This window comes from Scyliorhinus canicula, chromosome 3 (genome assembly GCF_902713615.1).
Source record: "Scyliorhinus canicula chromosome 3, sScyCan1.1, whole genome shotgun sequence".
NCBI lineage: Eukaryota > Metazoa > Chordata > Chondrichthyes > Carcharhiniformes > Scyliorhinidae > Scyliorhinus > Scyliorhinus canicula.
This window is the reverse complement of record NC_052148.1, coordinates 40630860-40652422: the sequence shown is the minus strand read 5'-3', so window position 1 is coordinate 40652422 and position 21563 is coordinate 40630860. Positions and strand designations below refer to the sequence as shown.

The following is a 21563-nucleotide window of genomic DNA, read 5'->3' as shown; positions in this document are numbered from 1 at the left end:
GTGGCAGGAACTTGTGGAGTAATTCCTGGCCACAATTTGTCCTTGGTGGAAGCTGCTTTGTTTTGCTTTACTTTCCTGTCATTCTATCCTTGTCTGTTTTATTTTATCTTCTGAGGTTTCAACAAGTAGAATGTTAAATGTAGTTGTCGCTTCATTAATAATGCAGCAGAGATTTTAGTCATGGAGCAGTATTCCTATACATCAGGAATCAATTGGGCATTTGATCAGCAAACCATGTTGTTCTGTTTCATGGTTTGAATGAAACTATTTTGCTAGTCCAGTTCATAGGATGGTACGGTGCTGACCTAGTATGTTGAATACCATTCTCTTTTGAGCAACGTTTCAAATTCTTGGGAAACAAGTTATCGCTTGCCAATTATTGCTCAGGGACACCAAAACTAGCAAAGACATCTCGGGCGAAATTCTCCGACCCCCAGCAGGGTCGGAGAATCGCCTGGGGGCGCCTAAAATCCCGCCCCCGCCGTGGCAGAGATTCTCCGCCACCCGGGAAGTGGCGGCGGCAGGAATCTCGCCACTCCGATCGGAGAGGCCCCTGCAGTGATTGTCCGGCCCGGATGGGCCGAAGTCCCGCCGCTGGGAGGCCTCTCCCGCCGCCGAGGTTTAAACCACCTCTGGAATGGCGGGCTCAGCGGCGCGAGCAGGTCCTCGGGGGGGGGGGGGGGGGGGGGCGATCGAACCCCGGGGGGTGCTCCCACGGTGGCCTGGCCCGCGATCGGGGCCCCCCGCTCAGACTCCAAAGACTGCCCTGGCTGCACTATTTTCTTCCGCGTCCGCCACGGCCTCCGCCATGGCGGAAGCGGAAGAGAACCCCACATCGCGCATGCGCCGGCAGTGACGTCAGGCGCATGCGCGGACTGGCGAAAGCCTTTAGGCCAGCCCCGTTGCCGGGGGCGCTAGTTTTTTGTGCCGGTCTTCTGGTGGCAACCGCTCTGGTGCGGGGCTGGCCCCCAAAGGTGGGCAGAATTTCCCACGTTTGGAGAGGCGCGACCCCTGAGTAGTTGGCGCCACTCCCCTACTCCGGGACCCTCCGTCACGCCGGGTAGGGGAGAATGCCGCCCCTAGTCTCTAGGTCGTCTTTTCTGACTTAATTATGGTGATTTCTGGCCACTTTGAACTTTGACCGTTGCTAAGAACATATGTCCTTCAAAAGATCCTGCGAAGTCGAGGCGTGCCCATTTCCAAGTCTTTTCCAGTCATTCCCAAGGATGAAGCAGGGTGGCAGGTTTTGTACCTTCACACACCAGGTGGCAGGTTTTGTACCTTCACACACCAGGTGGCAGGTTTTGTACCTTCACACACCAAGAACATGTTCCAGCTTTCCCTTCAATCACCCCATCTAATCCAGGCCATCAGAAATAACTCCTCGCTATTTATTTCATGCACATAGTTCAGCAATGGACCTCAAGCAATTTGTTTAACACTCCTCAATGGTGGCAGAATGATTATTCAGCCCCTAAAGAAGACACTGCAATAGCTCCAGTCTTTTCGTGGATTTCAGTTCTGAGGTCTTGCCTCATACGCTCCTGACATAATGGATATGGTACTTTTTAAAAATAAATTTAGAGTATCCAATTCATTTTTTTTTCCAAAGAAGGGACAATTTAGCGTGGCCAATTCACCTACCCTGCACATCTTTTGGGTTGTGGGGGCGAAACCCACGCAAACATGGGGAGAATATGCAAACGCCACACGAACAGTGACCCAGAGCCTGGATCGAACTAGGGACCTCGGTGCCGTGAGGCAACAGGATAATCCACTGTGCCACCGTGCTGCCCATGGATATGGTACTATTGAATTGCTCTAAGTGAATACATCACTGAAGTGACAGGTGTACTGTCTACCTGTTCAAAGTAAAAGATACTTCTGCTCGAGTAATTTGACAATCTACTTGGTAGTGGAAATTGTGAAAGATCATCTGCATTACAATGGAGACTTAATTGTTGATACTTGATGGTATAAGACCCATCTCTGCATTCTACATGCTGTAAATGATAGGATTTTGGTATGTCATCCAAAAATTGCCATTAATGGATGCTGGTCCGTCAATAGTGTGAACTTTCTACCAAACAGGAATTGGTGGACTCTCTTTACTCCAAAGATAATTCAGAAGGCTTCCTTTTGATTTGTGCGTTGTTACTTTCGGCTTTGCTCAGTGTTTGAGATGCAAAGACAATAGGTCTTCACTCTGGTACAATTTGGATTCCACTGCTCCAATACCATGAGATGCGTCACGTCACCTGTAGGGGTAGGGTAGGCGATAAGAGTATTGATTTATTCATATAGTTGAATGCATGTAGCTGAGGTAAAATGTTTTGACTGGGAATCTAGATGTTGTTTCACATAATGAATTAAGCATTGTATTCAGCATTAAGAATGTATTGTTCTCAGTCCAATCAACTAATCAGTTATGGCAAGGTCTCTGCCGAACTGTGTAACATAGCAAGCATGAGAATCCTAGCCAGTAATTTTCCTAAGACTGTGCATGCAGACACTGAGCTAGTTTTGATAGGCACCAGTCAATCTTTTAAATAAATTTAAAGTATCCAATTCATTTTTTCCAATTAAGGGGCAATTTAGCGTGGCCAATCCTTCTTTTGCACATTTTTTTTGGGTTGTGGGGGTGAAACCCAAGCAAACACTGGGAGAATGTGCAAACTCTACAAGGACAGCGACCCAGAACCGGGATCGAAACTGGGACTTCGGTGTCGTGAGGCAGCAATGCTAACCATTGCGCCATCATGCTGCCCACCAGTTAATCTTAAGTAATTTGCAGTGTTTGATTAACAAATCATCCTCTAAGTAACAAAGTTGAACAAACCAGGATGTCTCGGCTGAGAATTAGAACCCAATGAAAGTAAATGAGGGGTTAAAGCAGAGATAAGTATTCCTTTAAAGGTAGGACTTTGTGGTCAAGGTCTTTGTTCCTGAATTATTGAATCATCTATCTGTTTGTGTGTAACGTGATTTAAAAAAAAAAAAGATTTATGCTTTTTGCCATGTGCTTGACTTTTTTTTATGTATCGTTTGATATTTAGTTTCTAAGTTTTTATTAAGTTCTTATTCAAGTGAGTAATTAGCAATAAAGTTGTATTTTTGACACCTCCCACTAACCGGACTATTCTGATCCAAATGTGTAAGGACTTCAGATTTGAGCAACGCTTTGCTTTGCTCAAAAGCATTATTGCATTGACCACTTTCACTTCTTGTTTTGGCACACCAGGTTATATAAGATTTTAGTACAGTTGCTTCACATCTCCAGGGTCCCTGGTTCAATTCCCAGCTTGTCTGTACGTTCTCCCCGTGTCTGCGTGGGTTTCCTCCTAGCGTTCCGGTTTCCTCCCACAAGACCTGAAAGATGTGCTGTTGGGTAATTTGGACATTGTGAATTCTCCTTCTGTGTACCCGAACAGGTGCCAGAGTGTGGCGACTAGGGGATTTTCACAGTGACTTCACTGCAGTGTTAATGTAAGCCTACTTGTGACAATAATAAAGATTATTATCATTTCCCTTTTTTCTTTCCATATCCTGGGGGTTCCTCCTTTGAGATTTTGCCTTTTGGTGCTTCTAGAAGCCTGATTAGAGGCTAGTGTCAACGCTGTATTCTCGATTAGAGTAGCAGCTGAAGCTGGAACTTCATCTTCCTTGCCCGCATCCAGCAACATATGGTGCTGGTAATTACCCTGAGGGTTGAATAGCTTTAACTGGTTTACATGGTACTACCCGGTGTAGAATGTGGCCCACGGGCAAAAATTTTCCAGGTTGGTGAATTTGGAGCATGATTTTATTTATTCCCAATCTACTCCACAGAAGGCTTGACCTTCTTATCAAAATATGCTTTGCTGCCCTTTTTCTGTCCCACTTAAACTGCACTGGCCATAATGGCGGCTGGGATATTATCCCTCAATTGTTGTACAGCTTTTTCAGAGCTGACACCTGTCATTTCTGGCTCTGACATCTCCGATCCAAATAAGGGTTCCACTCCTCATGGGGTGTCCTGTCATCAGGACATGGGGAGTGAAGCCTGTTGAGCTGGATGCGGTATATCTTTAGGATAAAGGGCAGAACTGCATTCCAAATAGTTATTTTGTTGGACTTTTTCAAATCAGTCTTTCCACTATACTGCTAGACTGTGGAGGTTAGGTTATGTGGAATTTCTGTTTTATTCCTAAAAAAGGGTCATTCCATTCTGCATCACCTGAGTGGTGAAACAAGTTCCTTGGTTACAGAAGTGTCCCTGTTCAGGGAACACCTGCTGTACCAGCACATTGGCTGCTACTTTTTTCGTGTTCATCCTGGTAGAGACGCTAGGGATGCTTCAAAGCATTTTATCAAGATAACCAAAAGGTATTTGTAACCCCCCTTGCATGGTGGCAAACGGCCCACATAGTTTATTTGCAAATTTGTCCATAGCCCATTTACCGGCCTGGTGTGTCTGAGCTCGCCTTTCTTGGCATAGTGGTCTGGGTTATTTTGGGCACAAACGAAACAATTCTCTACATAATGCTTTTAGTCTCCATCTACTTTGGGTCACCGACATCATAAACTTTTAATTCTTTCCATAGTTGTATTCACACCCTGGTTACCCTGGACATCATAATATTGATAGATTATCTGAATCCAATCCTGGATGCGCATCATATATCTTCCGTTTTTAAGGGCAAGACCTATATTAGCTTTCCATTTGTTATAAGATGCCAGAAATGCTCCATCCCTTATTTGCCTCAAAGCCCCATCATCCTTCTGTGCCTCGACAAAAATGTTAAGGGTGGGGGCGGCAGCCCCAGCCCGGGCCTTGGTGCCCCGGACTTCTCCCCTTTTTTTGATTTGGCAAGAACGGTCCCTTGGGATGGTTAGCTATCAAGACCTGACATTCATGCTGTTCCTCTTTTGTTACTGAGATTGTCTGTCTGTGAGAGGGGTAGTTGTTCTGATTCGCTTGACTGTAGTGTCACAACCTTGGGGCATTAATGTCCACAGGCATTTAGCAAAAGACTTGTGATGCTCCCCTTTCTTTTGCCTGCATTGATTCAGACCTTCTACTGGGTCGTCTCTACTGTATCCTACAGGTTAATAGGACGGTTTTCATTTCCTCGAGTGTTCCCCTGGGTCTGGTAAGGTTGAGCGAACAGCTGAACCTAAACACATCAAGAGTTTCCTCCTTCTCTGCATCTAAACTGTGAAGAATCCCCCATTGATGGACGTAATTAAAGAACTAGTGAGGATCTGCCGATGGTTCATATAACGGGATCATTTTTGCTATTTCTGCCAACTGGGCCATTCTATGTGGCGTGTCATACTCCATGCCCCCGGTCCATGCTGTTGTGATGGGGTTCATGGGAATTAGTTCTCCCTGCGGAGCGGAGGGACTGGGACTAGGATGTTCAGACCAAGGAGGTGGAGGGTAAAATCTCTTGCCTTTCCTCCGATTGCCATATTCTTGTGTGGCTTCGTCCAGTATATCCCAATCTATCTCACCTTCCTCCATATTCTTTGATTCTACAGTTCCAATGGTGCCCTCCGGATCTGGAGTTGCGACATCAACTTATCTATCTCATGCTGAAATCTCGAACATGGTTCGACGTTGAAAAGCTTTACTTGTTGATGCAAATGTTTTACAGTTGCTTGTAAATTAGCACATCTCTTCAACTTTTTAATTTCATGAGTTTCGTTCACTAACACTCATTCATTTTCTCATTTAAAAAGATAAGCTTTTTCAGTTTCCATTTGGAATTTTCTCATATGTACCAAATTCATCTGATTCTTTTGCACCTCTTGTCAGTAAATCTGATTTTGCAGCTTTCAACTCTTGTTTTAAATTTTCAGCTCCATGTCTTTAACATGTCTTAAATTTCCCATTTCTGTTTCTTTTAACATTCGCATGCAGCAAAGTATTGCTCTGGCTGTCTCGTATTTAGACACATATTTCCTCACTCGGAGTGGGCTTTTTCCCACAGTGTCTGTCCAATGAGCTCCAGACCCTTCAATTGTTCCCAAAGCTGCCTATCTACTTGGGCCATTTAACAGTTTCGGTATTTCCAGAGCGCCGTTTCCCATTCTGGCCGAGACTCAGAACTCAGTTAATCAACACAATAATTGACCATGTTGGGGGTCTGGCACCGATCTGGCGGAGAGGAAGAGAAGGAAGCGTCTCTCCTTAATCCTTTTAAATTCCTTGCTGAATACCTTTGTCGCTAACTTCCCATCTGGTCTCTCCTTGTCTACGTACTTGAGATTTGCCTCAAGGGTGATTATTGTGCTTATTAACTGCTAGTCACTCTAATCCTTTACTCGAATAATTTGTCTGCAACGTCAATAGTTCGAACACGACCCCAGACCTAATCGGATACCCAGTCCTTTGTTTTATGCTCCCTGTACCCACATAATCCTCGCCATCATGTGGGGCTATTGCCCTCTTAATTCAGGCTCGGACTGGGAAATTGGGATGTTTAACTCCAGACCGGTCTGACTGCTCTAAAGTTACACGTGTCCCATCTGAGGTGCCAAAATGTTCTGCCCTTTGTTGGTGTCAACTGCCAAAACAGACAAATCGATGCTTACAAGCAGCTTGATTTTAATAAAGCTTAATTTAACTCACTTAAGATTTTAGATATGTGCTTAAGTTTCAAGACTCGCAATTTGAACGAGAATAACACCCAACAGAGAGAACTTGGCCTAGAGGGTGTGTGTTGTGAGTTTCCAAACTCGGGGCCTTGTCTTGCGAATGTTGATCCTAGGTTGTCACAAGAGCTATCTCGGAAGCTTATTATAAGGTTTAAGTCAAGCAATCCAGTAATAATAATAATAATCTTTATTATTGTCACAAGTAGGCTTACATTAACACAACAATGAAGTCATTGTGAAAATCCCCTAGTCGTCACATTCTAGTGCCTATTCAGGTACACAGAAGCAGAATTCAGAATGTCCAATTCACCTAACTTGCACATCTTTGGACTGTGGTCGGAAACCAGAGTACCCGGAGGAAACCCACGCAGACACGGGGAGAACGTGCAGACTCCGCACAGACAGTGACCCAAGCGGGAATTGAACCTGGGACGCTGGTGCTGTGAAGCAACAGTGCTAACCACTGTGCTACCGTGCTGCCCTGGGCATCAATCATCCTTGAGACTGCCTTGTTTTCGCTGTTCAATATTATCAGTGAAATGTCCAGTTGCAAGACTTATGGACTGATCTGATCTCTTCACACATCTTCTCTACTGAGTTGTGCTGCACTCCTGTATGCTTCACTCGATGCCTGTGTCTATGTATTTACATTGTGTATTTATGTATGCCCCATGTTTTTTTTTTCATGTATGAAATAATCTGTCTGGACTTTCACGGAATAACACTTTTCACTGTACCTTGGTGCACGTGACAATAAACAAATCTAATCCAATCCAATATGTTGGTTCTCTGGTTCCCACAAAAGTAATTCTGCTTGAGCTACAGTTTTGACACACACATGTCTGTTAGCCTCTTTTACCATCATCCCACACTGTTGGCATATTTTACCAATATGCCTTACGACACAATGTTAGCCATTTTCCCATCGAAGGCAATGGGCCAAGTGCTGGAAAATGGGATTAGAATAGTTAGGTGGTTGTTTTGGTCTGGCACAGATGCAATGGGCTGAGGGGCTTTTTCTGTGTTGTAGATCTCTATGAATCCCTGGTGCTGTGAGGCAAAAGTGCTAAGGGTTTTTCACGATAACTTCATTGGTGTTAATGTCAGCCTACTTGTGATAATAAAGATTATTATAGCCACTGTTTTCCCTGGAGCTTTAACAAGTTGAGGCCTAACCACTTAAAAATAAAGTTTTAGCACATATTTTAGGTTTTGGGTTTTTGTGCCTCTCTAAATGTTGTGGAGTCAAGGATCCCACTTTCTAAAAATTGTATTCTCAAATTGTCCTGTTTAAGGGTCTCTGTTCCTGCACTCTTTAAAATTGCATCACTTAGTTTACATTGTCTCTCCTTCCTACCAATATGCATCACTTCCCTCCAAACTATCACTTCATACTTTTCTGCTTTAAATTTCATCTGCTGTGTCTTCATTTCACCAATCTGCCTGCATCCTTCTGAATTCTGTTACTGTCCTCATATTTACTATGTGCTGTACATCCAACTGTGCTGTACATGCTAACAAATTGCAAAAACAGTAGCAGGTCCTTATTCTGATTTATTATTGTCACGTATTAGTATACAGTGAAAAGTGTTGTTTCTTGCATGCTGTACAGACAATGCATACCGTACAAGGAGAGACTACAGAATATAATGTTACAGTCATAACTGGGATGTAGAGATAAGATCAACTTAATACAAGGTAGGTCCATTCAAAAGTCTGATGGCAGCAGGGCAGAAGCTGTTCCTGAGTCGGTTGATATGTGACCTCAAACTTTTGTATCTTTTTCCTGACGGAAGAAGGTGGAAGAGAGAATGTGTCCAGGGTGCGTGGGACCCTTAATTATGCTGGTTGCCTTTCTGAGGCAGCTGGTTTGCATGATAGACTGGGCTACATTCACAACCTTTTGTAGTTTCCTGTGGTCTTGGGCAGAGCAGGAATCATACCAAGCTGTGATACAACCAGAAAGAATGTTTTCAATGGTGCATTTGTAAAAGTTGGTGAAAGTCGTAGCTGACATGCCATATTTCCTTCGTCTTCTGAGAAAGTAGAGTCGTTGGTGGGTTTGCTTAACTATATTGTCGGCATGGGGATACCAGGACAGGTTGTTGGTAATCTGGACACCTAAAAACTTGAAGCTCTCGACCCTTTCTACTTCCTTCCCATTGATGTAGACAGGGACATGTTCTCCTCTATGCTTCCTGAAGTCAATGACAATCTCCTTCGTTTTGCTGACATTGAGGGAGAGATTATTGTCATTGCACCAGTTCACCAGATTCTCTATCTCATTCCTGTACTCTGTCTCGTCATTGTTTGAATTCTGACCCACTACGGTGGTGTGTGTCATAATACAGTATCCACTCATGTATATAATGAGATGCAGAGAGGCAGTGATTGACACATAGGATGACCAGTAAGCATACAACACAGTACAGCCAATCACCAGACAGGACACTACCACTATAAAGCCAGAGGGCACTAGGTTTCCCGCTCTCTCTGGACCCAGCTACTGAGACAGTCAGAGTCCGTGAGCTAGCAAGTGCAAACACCATGCGGTAGCTAGTAAGTCTGGTCAGGCTACTACAAGGTCACCAGTCAGATCAGTATAGTGCCGACCCACAGCTGAATATATATAGCAGTTCTATAGTTGAATAAAACAGTGTTGGATCTTCTCCAGTGTTAGACGTCTGTTTTTAACTTCCCTGCATCGCGTGCAGTCCACATCTAACCAACCTGCCTAACACACCATGGTACCAGAGTGGTTCTGATCTTGACGGACCTACCTCGAGTGAATCCGCATTGACCAGCAAGCAGCCATCCAGCGAAATGGAAAACATCCAGCCTCCTCCGCAACTCCGCATCTCCAGCAACCTCAGCGCCAACTGGAAAATCTTCAAGCAAAAGTTCCTCTTGTACATCGAGGCCTCCGACCTCGAGGCAGCATCGGATGCCAGGAAGATTGCGCTATTTCTCTCCACTGCGGGGGATCACGCCATCCATACCTACACTCCCTAACGTTTGCCGACGGTGAAGACAAAGCAAAATTCAAAACAGTCCTGCTGAAGTTCGACAACCACTGCAACATTGAGGTGAATGAGAACTTTGAACGGTACATCTTCCAGCAGAGGCTTCAGGGTAAGGATGAACCTTTTCACTCCTTCTTGACCCATCTCCGCATCCTAGCGCAGTCATGTAACTATGACTCAACGGCTGATTCCATGATCCGGGATCAGATCGTTTTCAGGGTCCACTCCGACTCCCTACGGCAGCAGCTCCTTAAAATCAAACAGTTGACCCTCTCTGTCGAAATTGAGACGTGCGTTGTCCATGGGCATGCCAAAACCCGTTACTCCCACATCAGGGCGGAAGAAACTGCAAAGCTGGCCTCCCACGAGGCGGAAAAAGTGCAGGCCATCACACAGATGCAGGGCCTGAGCATCGAGGAGAGTGGCCGTTTTGTGTGCTTTTCCCGGATCCCTGCGCATGCGCGCCACGACCGAGTGGACGACGAGACCGACAACTCGACTGCGCAGGTGCGTACGTCGACCGACTGCACTGCGCATGCGCGATGGCACATGGAACGCGCTGACGTCAGCGTCATGACATGTACGAATTGTGGCTCCGCCCATTTAAAGCGGCAATGTCTGGCAAAAGGACGCCGATGTCTCCAGTGTGGCAAGCTTGGCCACTACGCAGCCCTTTGCAGATCTGCTCCACCATTCAGCAGGCAGCGATCCCAGCTGTGGCGCAGAAGTGTCCGCTTAATACAGCAAGGCATGCCAGATTCCAATCCCGACAGCCCAACGGACCCTGATGCTGACTGCCTCAAGTCTCCATATCGGGTGGGCATCATAACCACACATGAGCTGGGCTCCACCACATCTGCGCAATGCCTCTCGATCCTCAGTGTGGATCCAGACGACGAGTGGTGTGCTGCCCTCACAGTTAACAAGGCTCGCATCCGAATTAAACTGGACACCGGTGCGTCTGTGAACCTCATCTCACAATCCGACCTCGACACCATCCAGGCCCGACCAAGCATTCTTCCACCGGCCTTCCAGCTCCTTGACTACAATGACAATCACATAGCTGCCAGTGGCTCGTGTCAACTAGGGGTATCCAACAAGGCAACATTACGATTTGAAATCGTCAGGCCTGACAGGGTGTCCCTGCTCGGTGCTCGCGCCTGCAAGCTCCTGAACTTGGTTCAGCGAGTCCACACCATGTCATCGTCACCGGCGACGGCCTCGCCCGATGGAAATTTGCAAGTCGACATAGACGACATTATCTTGCAGTATCACAGCGTATTCGATGGAATGGGCACGCTCCCGTACCGATATAAAATCCTGCTCAAGCCGAATGCCACCCCTGTAATTCATGCACCACGTCGGGTGCCCCTCAAGGATCGTCTGAAAAAGCAAATAGAGGACCTCCAAGACCAGGGCATCATCTCGAAGGTCACAGAGCCAACAGACTGGGTCAGCTCCATGATCTGCGTAAAGATGCCGTCAGGGGAGCTCCGCATTTGCATTGATCCTGAGGATCTAAACCGCAACATCATGCGGGAGCATTACCCGGTCCCGAAACATAAAGAGTTGACCAGTGAGATGGCTCTTGCCAAATTCTTCACTAAGCTGGATGCCTCCCGGGGCTTTTGGCAAATACAGCTGGACGTGTCCAGTTGCAAGCTGTGCACGTTCAACACCCCGTTCGGTCGCTACTTCTACAACCGCATGCCTTTCGCCATCATATCTGCCTCCGAAGTGTTCAACCGCATCATTGAGCAGATGGTGGAGGGCATCGAGGGGGTGCGAGTATACGTGGACGACGTGATTACCTGGTCCACAAAGCCCCAGGAATACATCGCTCGCCTCAAGCAGGTCTTCCAGCGAATTCATGAACATGGTCTCCAGCTTAACAGGGCCAAGTGCTCATTTGGTCAATCGGATATTAAGTTTCTAGGTGCTCACATCTTGCAGCAGGGTGTGCGGCCAGATGCCGACAAGGTCTTGCCGATCAATGCCATGAAGACCCCGGAGGACAAGAAGGTGGTTCTCTGCTTCCTTGGGATGGTCAACTTTCTCGGGAAATTCATTCCCAATGTGGCATCCCACACCACGGCCCTCCGCCATCTCGTCAAGAAGTCAACGGAATTCCAGTGGCTGCCCACACATGAAGCAGAATGGCGTGAGCTGAAGGCAAAGCTCACCACAGCCCCAGTTCTAGCGTTCTTCGGCCCAACCAAGGAAACCAAGATATCAACTGATGCAAGCCAGGACGGCATTGGGGCGGTGCTCCTCCAGCGAGATGACTCCTCGTCCTGGGCTCCAGTGGCATATGCCTCCATGGCCATGACGCTCACTGAGCAACGGTATGCCTAGATCGTAAAGGAGTGTTTGGGTCTCCTGACAGGAATAGTCAAGTTTCATGACTACGTTTACGGCATGCCGAAATTCACGATGGAAATGGACCACAGGCCTCTAGTCCACATAATCCAGAAGGATTTAAATGACATGACACCTCGGCTACAGCAAATTCTTCTTCGACTCCGTTGCTATGACTTCAAACTTGTCTGCATGCCAGGCAGATCATTGCAGATGCCCTATCCCGGTCCATCACCACACCATGTGAACAAGGTGACTTAATCTGCCACATAGAAGCGCAAGTGCAATTGTGTGCCATCAACCTCCCAGCCTCTGATGAGCGGGTGGTCCAAATTCTTGAGGAAACGGCCAAGGATCCTCTATTGCAGCGTGTGATGCAGCACCTTACCCATGGCTGGCAGAAGGGACAATGTCCCCAATTCTTTAACGTGAAAGACGAGCTGACGGCTTTGGAGGGAATCCTTCTGAAATTCGACAGGATTGTTATTCCTCAGAGCATGCAGGCTATGGTGCTGGGTCAACACCATGAGGGTTACCTTGGAGTTGAGAAATGCCGACGCAGAGCTCGGGAGGCGGTTTATTGGCCAGGCATTAACGAGGACATTGCTAACACGGTCCTCAACTGCCCCACCTGTCAGAAGTTTCAACCGGCTCAACCTAAGGAAACACTTCAACAGCATGAGATCATGACCTCTCTGTGGTCCAAAGTAGGTGTAGACCTTTTCCACGCCAAGGGGCATGACTACGTACTCCTGGTCGACTACTTCTCCAGTTATCCAGAAGTGGTGAAACTGTCCGACCTCACGTCGAAGGCAGCCATCAAAGCCTGCAAAGAAATGTTCGCCAGGGATACCGCTCACGGTAATGAGCGACAACGGTCCATGCTTTTACAGCCAGGAATGGTCTGATTTTGCACAGTCCTACAACTTCCGTCACGTTACCTCCAGTCCCCACTACCCGCAATCAAACGGGAAGGCCGAGAAAAGGGTCCATATTGTCAAGCGGTTGCTGTGCAAAGCTGCAGACTCAGGCTCCGACTTCAACCTGGCAATGCTGGCATACAGGGCAACCCCACTGTCCACTGGGTTGTCTCCAGCGCAAATGCTCATGAATCGCACTCTGAGGACCACAGTTCCAGGCATCCATGTTCCAGACCTTGACCACCTCACGGTTTTACAAAAAATGCAGCAGTCCCGGGCCCAACAGAAGGCCACATATGATGCTCATGCCACGGATCTACCTGAGCTGGCTCCAGCCGATCATGTTCGCGTCCAGTTACCTGAGGGCGGCTGGTCAGCCACAGCTGTTGTTGTCAAACAAGTTGCCCCAAGGTCTTTCCTTGTCCGCATGGCTGATGGCTCCCTGCTACGGCGCAACAGATGGGCATTGCAAAGAGTTCCACGCCTACCACCTGACCGCAGTGCTCCGCCGGCCATCATATTTCCTCCGGACATACCCTGCCACGAGGCCACCGATCTGCCAGCGATCCTGCCGGCCCACGCGACCACCGCGATGGCAGCGATCCCACCTATCCACGTGCAGGCGGCACCTGATCCACCTCTGCGGCGATCGACAAGAATTCGTCGCCCACCATAAAGACTGAACTTTTGTAAATTTTGTGACTGAATGCATCGATTCAACCTTTGTAAATACTGCTTCGTTTGCCATGTGTCTGCACTATCGACACCTTCCCATGTATATACGTTTGTTCAAGCACCGTTTGTATATAGTCAGGCATATATATATATATACGTATACATACCTCAGTATTTATTTCACTACAAAAAGAAAGGGGGAGATGTCATAATATCCATTCATGTATATAATGAGATGCAGACAGGCAGTGATTGACACATAGGATGACCAGTAAGCATACAACACAGTACAGCCAATCACCAGACAGGACACTACCACTATAAAGCCAGAAGGCACTAGGTTTCCTGCTCTCTCGGGACTCAGCTACTGAGACAGTCAGAGTCCGTGAGCTAACAAGTGCAAACACCATGCGGTAGCTAGTAAGTCTGGTCAGGCTACTACAAGGTCACCAGCCAGATCAGTATAGTGTCGACCCACAGCTGAATATGTATAGCAGTTCTATAGTTGAATAAAACAGTGTTGGATCTTCTCCAGTGTTAGACGTCTGTTTCTAACTTCCCTGCATCAAGTGCAGTCCACATCGAACCAACCTGCCTAACACATCAGTGCCATCAGCAAATTTGAGAATCGAGTTGGAGGGGAATTTAGCCCAGTCATAGGTGTATAAGTATAGTAGGGGGCTGAGGACATACCATTGTCAGGCACCGGTGTTGAGGATGATCGTGGAGGAAGTGTTGTTGCCTATCCTTAATGATTGTGGCCTGTGGGTTAGGAAGTTCAGGATCCAGTCACAGAGGGAGGAGCCGTGGCCAAGACCCCGGAGTTTGGAGATGTTTCGTCGGAATAATAGTGTTGAAGGCTGAGCTGTCGTCAATAAATAGGAGTCTGACATATGTGTCTTTGTTATCTAGGTGTTCCAGGGTAGAGTGCAGGGCCATGGAGATGGCGTCTGCTATGGACCTGTTGCAGCGGTAGGCAAACTGTAATGGATCAAGGCAATCGGGGCTGGATCAAAGCTGGCAACTGGAAAAACCACTGAACATTTTCCTGAAAAACAGGTATTGTTAGGGGCATCAATTGGAAAAGCTGGGGCTGTTTCCTTGGAGAGAAGAAAGGATAGAGGAATTCAACATCATGAGAGGTCTGGGACAGAGTAAATAGGGAGAACCAGAGGACACCAATTTAAGTTGATTGGGGGGGAAAAATGTTTGAGGACAAGCTTTTCCCGCACAAAGAAAGGCTGGTGCTGCTCCCGCCAAGACCTTCCATTCCCCAAGTTGTCCACTCACAGCTTCGCTTGGTCAGCTGGCGCCCCGACGAAGTTCCGGTTGCTCTGCGCACCGTGGCCAATGGGGTTTCGTTGCGGCGCCGCGGCGAAGGCCCGGTTGCTATGCGTACGGTGGCCAATGGTGTTTGGCCTTGCGGCGCCGCGGCGAAGCTCCGGTTGCTATGCGTACGGTGGCCAATGGTGTTTGGCCTTGCGGCGCCGCGGCGAAGCTCCGGTTGCTATGCGTACGGTGGCCAATGGGGTTTGGCCTTGCGGCGCCGCGGCGAAACTCCGGTTGCTATGCGTACGGTGGCCAATGGGGTTTGGCCTTGCGGCGCCGCGACGAAGCTCCGGTTGCTATGCGCATAGCGGCCAATGGGGTTTCGCTTTGCGGCGCCGCGCGGCCGATGGGAGATTCTGTCAGCGGTTGGAGGGCTGGCGCGCGAGGTTGTCGGGGCGGTTTGAAGGCGCGAGCGGCCGAATAGCGGTGGCCGGGGACTGACTGACGGCCGCCCATGGGGACCGACCCAGCACTCTCGTTTTTATCCACGGGTAAGTGATGTCTGCTGTAGCTCTTGGCAGTTCAAAGGGAGCTGGCGAAACATGTGATGTAAACACAGGCTGTGATCCCGGGGTTTGAGTGGGATGGTGGCGGGTATGAACGCCCATCACCTCTCCTTCCCTCCACTCCCCGATCTGGGGGGGGGGGGCGACGACAGATCTTGTCAGTGCACTCTTGCCTGCTGCCCACCCCCTTGTTATTGGACCCTGAAGGAACCGGCAGATTTCCTCTATGTAGTAATAAAAATATTAGAAGGAAGGCCAGTCCACTGGGCCGCAGCTGGCATGTTCTGCGTTGTGGGTGCAAGGCGGGCTTTCACATGGGCAGGTCGTGGTTAGCTCAGCTAGAGCCAACCACGTTTATCAATGTTGGCGAGGACGGGGGAAGTGAATGTACAATTGTCAAGTGTTCAGATGACACAAACCAAGGTGGGAAGGCAAGTAGTGAGGATGGCAAAGTCTACAGAGGGATATAGACAGGTTAGGTGAGTTGGTAAGAACTTGGCAGATGGAATATAGTGAAGGAAATGTGAAGATATGCACTTTGATAGGAAGGATAAGGGAGCTGAATATTATTTTATCATAGATTATCATAGAATTTACAGTGCAGAAGGAGGCCATTCGGCCCATCGAGTCTGCACCGGCTCTTGGAAAGAGCACCCTACCCAAGGTCAACACCTCCACCCTATCCCCATAACCCAGTAACCCCATCCAACACTAAGGCTAATCCACCTAACCTGCACATCTTTGGACTGTGGGAGGAAACCGGAGCACCCGGAGGAAACCCACGCACACACGGGGAGGATGTGCAGACTCCGCACAGACAGTGACCCAAGCCGGGATCGAACCTGGGACCCTGGAGCTGTGAAGCAATTGTGCTATCCACAATGCTACCGTGCTTCCCAGGGCTTAAATGAAGAAAGACTGCAGAACGTTTCAGCACAAAAGGATATGGGAGTCCTCGTACATAAATCACAAAAAGCTAGAATGCAAGTTCAGCAGGTAATTGGGAAGGCAATGGAATGTCTATCTTTATTGCAAAGGGAATGAAATATAAAAATAGGGAAGACCTGCTAAACTATACAAAGCACCAGTGAGACAGCACCTAGAATACTGTGAATGTTTTTGTCCCCTTATCTAAGGAAAGATAATACCGGCATTGAAGGCATTCCAGAAAAGGTTAACTAGGTTGATGCCGATTATTATTTGGAGAGGTTGAGTAGGCTGGGACTGTACTCATTGGAGTTTAGAAGAATGAGAGGTGACCTTATTGAGACATATAGGATTCTCATGGGCTTGATAGGGTAGATGCTGAGAGGGTGTTTCCCCTTTTAAAATAATCTTTATTGTCACAAGTATGCTTACATTAACACTGCAATGAAGTTACTGTGAAAAAGCCCTAGTTGCCACATTCCGGCGCCTGTTCGGGTACACAGAGGGAGAATTCAGAATTTCCAATTCACCTAACAGCACGTCTTTTAGGATTTGTGGGAGGAAACCGGAGCACCCGGAGGAAACCCACGCAGACACAGGGCGAACGTGCAGACTCCGCACAGACAGTGACCCAAGCCGGGAATTGAACCTGAGACCCAGACGCTGTGAAGCAACTGTGCTACCGTGCTGCCCTTGTGGGCGAGCCTAGAACCAGAGGGCCTAATCTCAGTTAGGTGTTACCCATTTAAGACCGAGATGAGGGTAGTGAATTTGTGGAATTCTTTAGCTGTTTTGTTAAATATGCTCAAGGCTGAGATAAATTTTTAATTAGTAGGGCAATCGGGTGTTATGGGGATAAGGCGGGAAAGTGGAGTTGAGGATTATCACATCAGATCAATCATGATATAATTGAATGGTGGAGCAGACTTGATGGACCAAATGACCTACTTCTGTTTCTATGTCTTCTGGTTTAATGTATATTATGAATGAAAATGAAAATCGCTTATTGTCACGAGTAGGCTTCAATGAAGTTACTGTGAGAAGCCCCGAGTCGCCACATTCCGGCGCCTGTTTGGGAAGGCTGGTACGGGAATTGAACCCATGCTGCTGGCCTTGTTCTGCATTACATGTCAGCTGTTTAGCCCACTGTGCTAAATAGACTCTAAAGGAGCTCAACTTGGATATATCAAGCAAATCTTTCAAGTTTGTAGATAACGTCAAACTAGGATAGTAACAGATTTCAAGATGACATATGCAGACTGGTGAAATGGGCAGACACATGTATTACAGACAGGCAGCGGTTTAATTAAAAAAAAAAACTATTTTTATTAGGGTATTTGTAATTTTTATAATAATAACAATGACAGCGACATAAACATGGCACAATAAACATTTCCACCCCATCACAATCTTCACACCACCCAACAATAAAACAACAGTCTGCGTCCCTCCACCCCCCCCTCCACCCCCATTTTTGAATTCTGCTTCTGCTGACATTTTAATTTCCCCCGAGAAAGACGACGAACGGCTGCCACCTCCGGGTGAACCCTAGGATTCACCCTCTTAAGGCAAACTTTATTTTCTCAAGACTGAGAAACCCAGCCATGTCACCAACCCAGGTCTCTACACTCGGGGGCTTCGAGTCCTTCCACATTAATAAGATCCGTCTCCGGGGTACCAGGGAGGCAAAGGCCAAGACGTCAGCCTCTTTTGCCCCCTGAACTCCCAGCACTTCCGACACTCCAAAGATCGCCACCTCTGGACTCGGCACCACCCATGTTTTGAGTACCGTGGACATCGCCTCAGCGAAACCCTGCCAAAACCCTCTAAGCTTCAGGCATGCCCAAAACATGTGGTGGACATGATTTGCACACCTCGCACATCAGTCCTCTACCCTGAAAAACTTGCTCATCCGGGCCACCGTCATGTGTGCCCGGTGGACTACCTTGAATTGTATCAGGCTAAGCCTGGCACATGATGAGGATGTGTTAATCCTGCTTGGGGCATCCGCCCACAGACCCGCCTCTACCTCTCCCCCCAGCTTGTCTTCCCACTTGCCCTATAGCTCCTCCATCGGAGTTTCCTTCAATTCCATAGGTTCCTGGTAGATGTCTGATACCTTCCCCTCTCACACCCATGTACTGGAAACTACTCTGTCCTGTTTCCCCCATGGCGGCAGCAGCGGGAAGGCCGGAACCTGCCTTCTCAAAAAGTAGATACCTAAACCCATTTCCTGCTGGCAGTTCAAATTTATCCTCCAAGGCTTTCAAGCTAGGGAAGCTCCCGTCTATAAATAGATCCCCAATCCTCCTAATTCATGCCCTCTGCCATCTCCAGAACCCACCATCCAGCCTACCCTGTACAAACCGATGGTTATTATAAATCGGGCTCCAAACCGATGCTCCCTCCACTCTCTTCTACCCCCCGAGATTCTCAGAGCTGCCACCATTACCGGACTTGTGGAGTATCGGGCTGGCGGGAACGGGAGATGTGCCAAACTTGACGCCGCCTCAATTCGCTCCCACACCGACCCCTCCCCCACTACCCACTTTCCCATGGCTATATTTGCTGCCCAGTAGTAATTACAAATGTTCGGCAGCGCCAACCCACGCTCTCCCCGAATTCACTTGCGGGGTTTTACACCGCCACACAGAGCCAGAAATAACCTTATTCGCCCATTTAAAAAAGGCCTTGGGGATGAAGATGTGGAGGCACTGAAATCTGGGCAGGACCGTCATTTTCACGGTCTGTACCTTCCCCGCCAGTGATAGCGGGAACATGTCCCATCTCTTAAAGTCCTCTTTCATTTGTTCTACGAGCCAGGATATGTTTAACTTGTGCAGTGCCTCTCATTCCCGAGCCAACTGGATTCCCAAATATCGAAAGCCTCTTCCTACCACTCTAAACGACAACTCTCCCAGTCTCTTGTCCTTTCCTCTTGCCTGGATCATGAACATCTCGCTTTTCCCCATGTTCAATTTATACCCTGAAAAATTACCAAATTCCCCAAAGATCCGCATAACTTCCCCCCATCTCCAAGCGGTCTGAGATATACAAGAGCAAGTCATCCGTGTAAAGCGAAACCCGGTGCCCCCCCCGCCCCTTGAACCAGCACCTAGAGGCTCTTAACGCCATAGCCAGTGGAACGCCATGGCCAGTGGCTCTATGGCCAGAGCAAACAGTAGCAGGGAGAGGTTCTACCCTTGTCTCGTCCCTCGGTGTAGTTTAAAATAACCTGACCTCAACCAATTCATACACACACTAGCTGCTGATGCCCGATAGAGCAACCGCACCCAGTGAATGAAGCCCTCCCGAAACCCAAACCGTCCCAGCACCTCCCACAGGTAATCCCACTCCACCCGATCCAAAAGCCTTCTCGCATCCATCGCGACCACCACCTCCATCTCTCCTCCTTCTGAGGGTATCATGATAACATTTAAGAGCCTTCGAACATTGGCCGTGAGTTGCCTGTCCTTTACAAATCCCATCTGGTCTTCCCCTATCACCTCAAGGACACCATCCTCTATCCTTGTGGCTAATAGCCAGCAGTTTGGTGTCCACATTCAGTAGAGAAATTGGCCTGTATGACCTGCATTGCTCCGGATCCTTCTCCCGTTTCAGGATCAATGAAATTGAGGCCTGCGACATTGTTGGGGGGAGGACTCCCTTCTCTCTTGCTTCATTAAATTCCCTCACCAGCAGTGGGCTCAATATCTCCGAAAACATCTTTATAAAATTCCATGGGGTAGCCGTCCGGCCCCGGGGCCTTACCAGATTCAATGCCCTCCAACCCCTCCATTATTTCTTCAATTTCAATTGGGGCTCCCAGCCCTTCCACCAGACCCTCATCCACCTTCGGGAACGTCAGCGGACCCAAGAACAGCCTCATCCCCTCCACCCCAGCCGGTGGTTCCGACTCGGATAATTTGCTGTAAAAGTCCTTAAACACGTCGTTCACCCCCACTGGGTCCAGGACCGTGATCCCACCTCTACTCTTTACTCTCCCTATCTCCCTGGCCGCCTCCCTTTTTCTGAGCTGGTGCGCTAACATTCTGCTTGCCTTTTCCTCATACTTATAGATCGCCCCTCTTGCATTCCTCCGCTGTTCCACCGCCTTCCCTGTAGTCAACAGCCCAAATTCCACCTGTAACCTCCGCTGCTCCTTCAGTAAGCTCCTGTCCGGGGCTTCCGAGTATCCCCTGTCCACCTGGAGTATCTCCTCAATTAGCCTATCCCTCTCGGCTCTCTGTGGGCCCGTATTGAGATTAATTCCCCCTTGATCACTGCCTTCAGAGCTTCCCAGACCGTTGCTGCAGAGACCTCCCACGTATCATTTGTTCCCAGGTAGTTCTGGATGGACTTGTTCACCTGCCCACAGACCGCTTTGTCTGCTAACAACCCCATATCCAGCCTTCATAGCGGGCTTTGTCCTCCCTCCATACTAACCCGTCGATCCACCCAATGTGGGGATGATCCGATACTGCGATTGCCGAGTACTCAGTATCCGCCACCCCCGGTTGTAGAGCCCTGATCAGAACAAAAAAGTCGATCCGAGAGTATACCTTGTGAAAATGGGAGAAAAAAGAAAACTCCCTCGCTCTTGCCCATCCAAACCTCCATGGGTCTATTCCCCTATCTGTTCCATAAACCCCTTCAATCCCTTTGCCACGACTGGCACCCTCCTTGTCCTGGATTTTGACTGGGCCAATTCCGCATCAATTACTGCGATAAAACCTCCCCCCATGATCAAGTTATGTGACTCCAAGTCTGGGATCTTATCTAACACCCACCTCATAAATTCCACATCGTCCCAGTTCGGAGCATATGCGTTCACGAGTACCACCCGCACCCCCTCCAGCTTCCCACTCACCATTATGTACCTGCTCCTCCATATCTGACACGATTCTCCCTGCCTCAAATGCCACCCGTTTATTAATCAGAATCGCCAACCCCCTGGTCTTTGAGTCCAGCCCTGAGTGGAATACTTTGCTAACCCACCCCTTCCTCAATCTAGTCTGGGGCGAAATTCTCCAACCCCACGCAGGGTCGGAGAATCGCCCGGCGGCGCCGATAATCCCGCTCCCGCCATGTTCAAAATTCTCCCACCCGCCATAAAACGGCTTTCTTCAAATCCCGCCGCCCGCCTCTGAGAACGGCTGGCGCCGGCAGGACGCCATTGTTTA

At 48.4% G+C, this 21563-nt stretch overlaps 1 protein-coding gene across 3 annotated transcripts in view; it reads left to right on the top strand.

The window, feature by feature from the left end:
* The first annotated feature begins 15287 nt into the window (after nt 1–15287).
* Nucleotides 15288–21563, top strand: part of LOC119963922 — a 136978-nt gene continuing 130702 nt past the window's right edge. Inside the window, exon 1 of one of the 3 annotated variants that reach the window (XM_038793343.1) lies at nt 15288–15438. Coding sequence is in view for 2 of the 3 variants with exons in the window: in XM_038793341.1 (XP_038649269.1) it covers nt 15402–15438 (37 nt within the window). In the remaining variant the exon portion in view is untranslated. The remainder of the gene's footprint in view (nt 15439–21563) is intronic. The other 2 variants (XM_038793341.1, XM_038793346.1) reach the window with 2 other exon arrangements.